At 36.7% G+C, this 3,653-nt stretch overlaps 1 protein-coding gene across 1 annotated transcript in view; it reads left to right on the top strand.

The window, feature by feature from the left end:
• The window catches only part of LOC101853934 (CD82 antigen), a gene marked incomplete in the record, with an annotated part of 20,739 nt that extends 17,171 nt beyond the window's left edge, over nucleotides 1-3,568 (top strand). Inside the window, 1 exon segment of the mRNA XM_005097734.3 lies at nucleotides 3,045-3,568. Coding sequence (XP_005097791.2) covers nucleotides 3,045-3,110 — 66 coding nt within the window.
• Between the last annotated feature and the right edge of the window lie 85 nt (nucleotides 3,569-3,653).

The raw sequence follows: 3,653 nt of genomic DNA, 5'->3' as shown, positions 1-3,653 counted from the left end.
ACAAAACAAAACAAAACAAAAAGCGAAACAAAACGAAACAAAGACGAAACATAAAAATCACCCACCTTGGCTTCCTCAATGCTCAAATTCCTGGAAAACCACAACCCCACCACTCCCTCCCCACCCTCACCCACCCCCTCTTCCTTTAACCCTATCCGTACGTCATGTTTCACTATCGTATCCATACTCTGTGCCACCACTTTCCAAAGAGGAAATTCACTCTTTAATCCGATCCGTACGCTGTGCATAGCAGTCTGTCAAAATGATGTTTTGAGAAATACTGAAAGTTTCAAAGAGATCTTCACACAAGAAGTATTCTAAAAGTGTGGAGAATACAACCTCGGGGATACAAAATGACCCCAGGGCGTACGGATTGGGTTTAAAGCCACCCTCCGAAACATTGTTCAGCTGTATTTTCAAAGTGTGCACACACGCCCAGTTTCGCTCCATTCAACAAACACACCGGTACTCAAAACTTTGAGACTGTCTCTTTTTATGTCTAGTTTGAAATTGCACACCACAACAACTACCCAGTGGCGTCGGTGGCCTAAATAGGGAGTCAAAAATGAGTGGCGAAACTTATTGTCAATTAATATCTCCTTCACTACAAGCGGAAATGGAAAAGGTGGGGACATCATGGAATCGGATAGAAAAGGAAGCACAGGACAGGCTTCGCTAGAGAAATGTTGTTGATGGCCTATGCTCCACTAGCCGGGAGTTAAAAGGGCGAGAGAGAGAGAGAGAGAGAGAGAGAGAGAGAGAGAGAGAGAGAGAGAGAGAGAGAGGTGTCCTTCACTATCGAACATAGATTGCCCAACTTTTGCGCAATGACTTATATCAATTTGTCTCACGTAAATAGTTTTTTCAAACTCCTTCATACTGTATTCTAGAAAATTCCTTAATAATAAACACTAATATATAAAAAGCCCCAGGGGGAGGTAGTGTAGTATCACTCTATGAAGATCAGTCATGACGTCGTATGTTCGTCTATTTGAAGAGATAAAAAGATTCACAAAAATGCTGTACCCAAACCCTCAAGACAAGATAAAACGATAACAACATGTTTATGAAAGTTAAAAGTTTAACGGCCATATCAACACTGTTAGGTTATTTCTTTAGAGGCTAAAAACACGTTTGAATTATTACACGTTTACTTTTTGTGCAAGTTTTTAAACTTTACAAACAGCCTTCGAGAGATTTTCTCAGTTGTCTCACCATCTTACAGCAGATGGCCTAATTTGTATTATTTCGCCTACGTAGAAAAGGACTTTTTTCTTTAAAAAAAAACCTAAGTATTTTATGGTCTCATTTGTATTATTTCGCGAACGAGGCGGACTTTTTTTTCCCTCAACCAGCGTATTTCATGCCCAAATTTGTATTGTTTCGCGTACGCAGAGAAGGACTTTTTTCTTTCAAAAAGAAACCCCAGCGTATTTTACCGCCAAAGTTGTACTATTTCTTGTGGGTAGCGGAGAAACTTTTTCTCTAAAAAAACACCGTATTTTGTGGCCATTTTATGTGTACTATTTCACGTGAATGTAGTGTAGGACCTCTTTTCTTAAATGAAACCTATTTTCATTTGTGTGGCATTCTTTGCTTCTTTTGGCCATATCCTATTCGGACTTTTCGAGTGTTTTTGCAGCTCAAAAAGTTAAACGCTTTTCAACCTTAACCCAAACCCTACGTTTACCCCCAAGATAGTCCTTATATTGTTGTTTCACTTTATTCAAATGAAAACCAAAAACTAAAACCTCAGAGGAAATACACGTTTTAAAAAAACGTGTTAGATTTGAAGGGAGAAAGGAAGGGGCGGGTTGGGGGGAGGGGGGGGAGGTAGATATTGTGAAGCAATAAATAACATACTATAATATTTTTGTAAAAAAGATATTTAACTTTACGAGATCTATACTGCTCAGTAGTTTAGTGTTGCACAATTAACTATGGTGTAGCTAGCTCTAGCGCATTTATTTATCTATTTATCTTTTTTTATTTTGTTTAAATTCATCTCTGTATTTCTTTATTTCTTTATTTGTTTGTTTATTTTTTTATTTTTTATTTCTGCCTAAAACGGTGTAGAGGACAGGCAATTTACTCCTCACGGTGCCGGCTTGCCCATGCCCTAGCCCAGTGTGAACTTTGTACTTCTAAAAATAGCTTACAGCTTGTAGATGATGCCAGATCCCTTTGCCATCTCACCACAGTACTTTTGTAGTAGTCATCGTTGTAGTGTTTTTCGTTATCTCAAAGAGAAACCTTTTAGTGAATGGTACTTTCACCGAGAAAAGCTAGAGGTTATGTTGGTGCTTATTGCTTTATTGAGAGAATAGAAAAAGCATCTAAGATTAAGAAGTAGCGATAGTAAACATTAGACTTACTGTAATAGAAATGCAAGCCAGAAGTAACAGTAGTGAACATTGATAGCTACGCTACTGGCAAAATTAATGAACATTTCCAAAAGAGAACTGTTTGACGTAACAATGGTGAACGTTATTTTATTTTAAATGCAAGAAGTAATATGAATGAACATTTTTTAATTAATAGAGAAATGCCATAAAGAACAGCAGAGAACACAACTTTGATAGAACATTTCTAGAAATAATGATAGTAAACATTACCTTTTTAGATAAATGCTAAGAGGAACATTAGTGAACGTTACTTATAGAGAAGCGCCAGAAGTAACTTCCATTGAGAAATGCTAAAAGTGACAGAAGTGAACATTGATTTATGTAAGAAATACTTAAAGTAACGATAGTGAACATCACTTTAATTGAGAATTACTAAAAGTAACAGTAATGGTCTTTACTTTACTTGGGAAACGGAAATGCTAGAGGTAACGATAGTGGACATTGCATTGTATTATTATGAGAAATACTAGAAGTAACGCTAGTGGACATTGCTTTGTATGAGAAATACTTGAAGTAGAGATAGTTGATATTACTTTTTATAACTTGGAGTAACGATAGTTGACATTACTTTTTAATAAAAAACGCTAGAAGTAACGGTTTACTTGTATCTAACGAACTTGGTTCTGTCCCTTTTTGCAGCTGTTGGTTGTGATTATGAGTTTCTATCTGGTCTGCAAGAAAGACGACAGCGGGTATACGGTTTAAACCCATGGAGGAACCCCTCGAGACAATGAAGAGATCTACAACTTTAGAGATTGAGCGAAATAGACGATAGCTGGAGATTATAGACAGTTCCACTACTTTAGAGAGTGAGGGAAACAGACGATAGCTTATGACAGTGAAGAGATCTACAACTTTCGAGATTGGGCGAAACAGACGATAGTTTGAGACTACAGAGATTTCTACTACTTTAGAGAGACAGTTGAGATTTCGACTGGCACGATATAATGTTCGAAAACGCTTTAGTAGCATTTTAAAATGAGATATGATTGACACTTGGTTAATAACTAATTCTGCAGGATTTATTGGAGGGAAAACACAAAGTCGAACGGCAAAGAATGAAACTATTCAAAGTAGAAAATAGAGGAACAGCTGTATTAGAAATGGAACTGAAACAGAAAAATGTCCAGCCAAAAACAACTTTCATAAAACGAAACAGAAAATGGAAAACTTCCGTAAGCTGCGTATAAAGTTGTAGTCAAACGTAAAACATGGACTTACAGAGGGTATAATATATATATATATATA

The sequence above is a fragment of the Aplysia californica genome, unplaced genomic scaffold, assembly GCF_000002075.1.
Source record: "Aplysia californica isolate F4 #8 unplaced genomic scaffold, AplCal3.0 scaffold00162, whole genome shotgun sequence".
Lineage (NCBI taxonomy): Eukaryota > Metazoa > Mollusca > Gastropoda > Aplysiida > Aplysiidae > Aplysia > Aplysia californica.
Note: the sequence above shows the minus strand (reverse complement) of the source record. Positions and strands in the feature narration are given on the sequence as shown.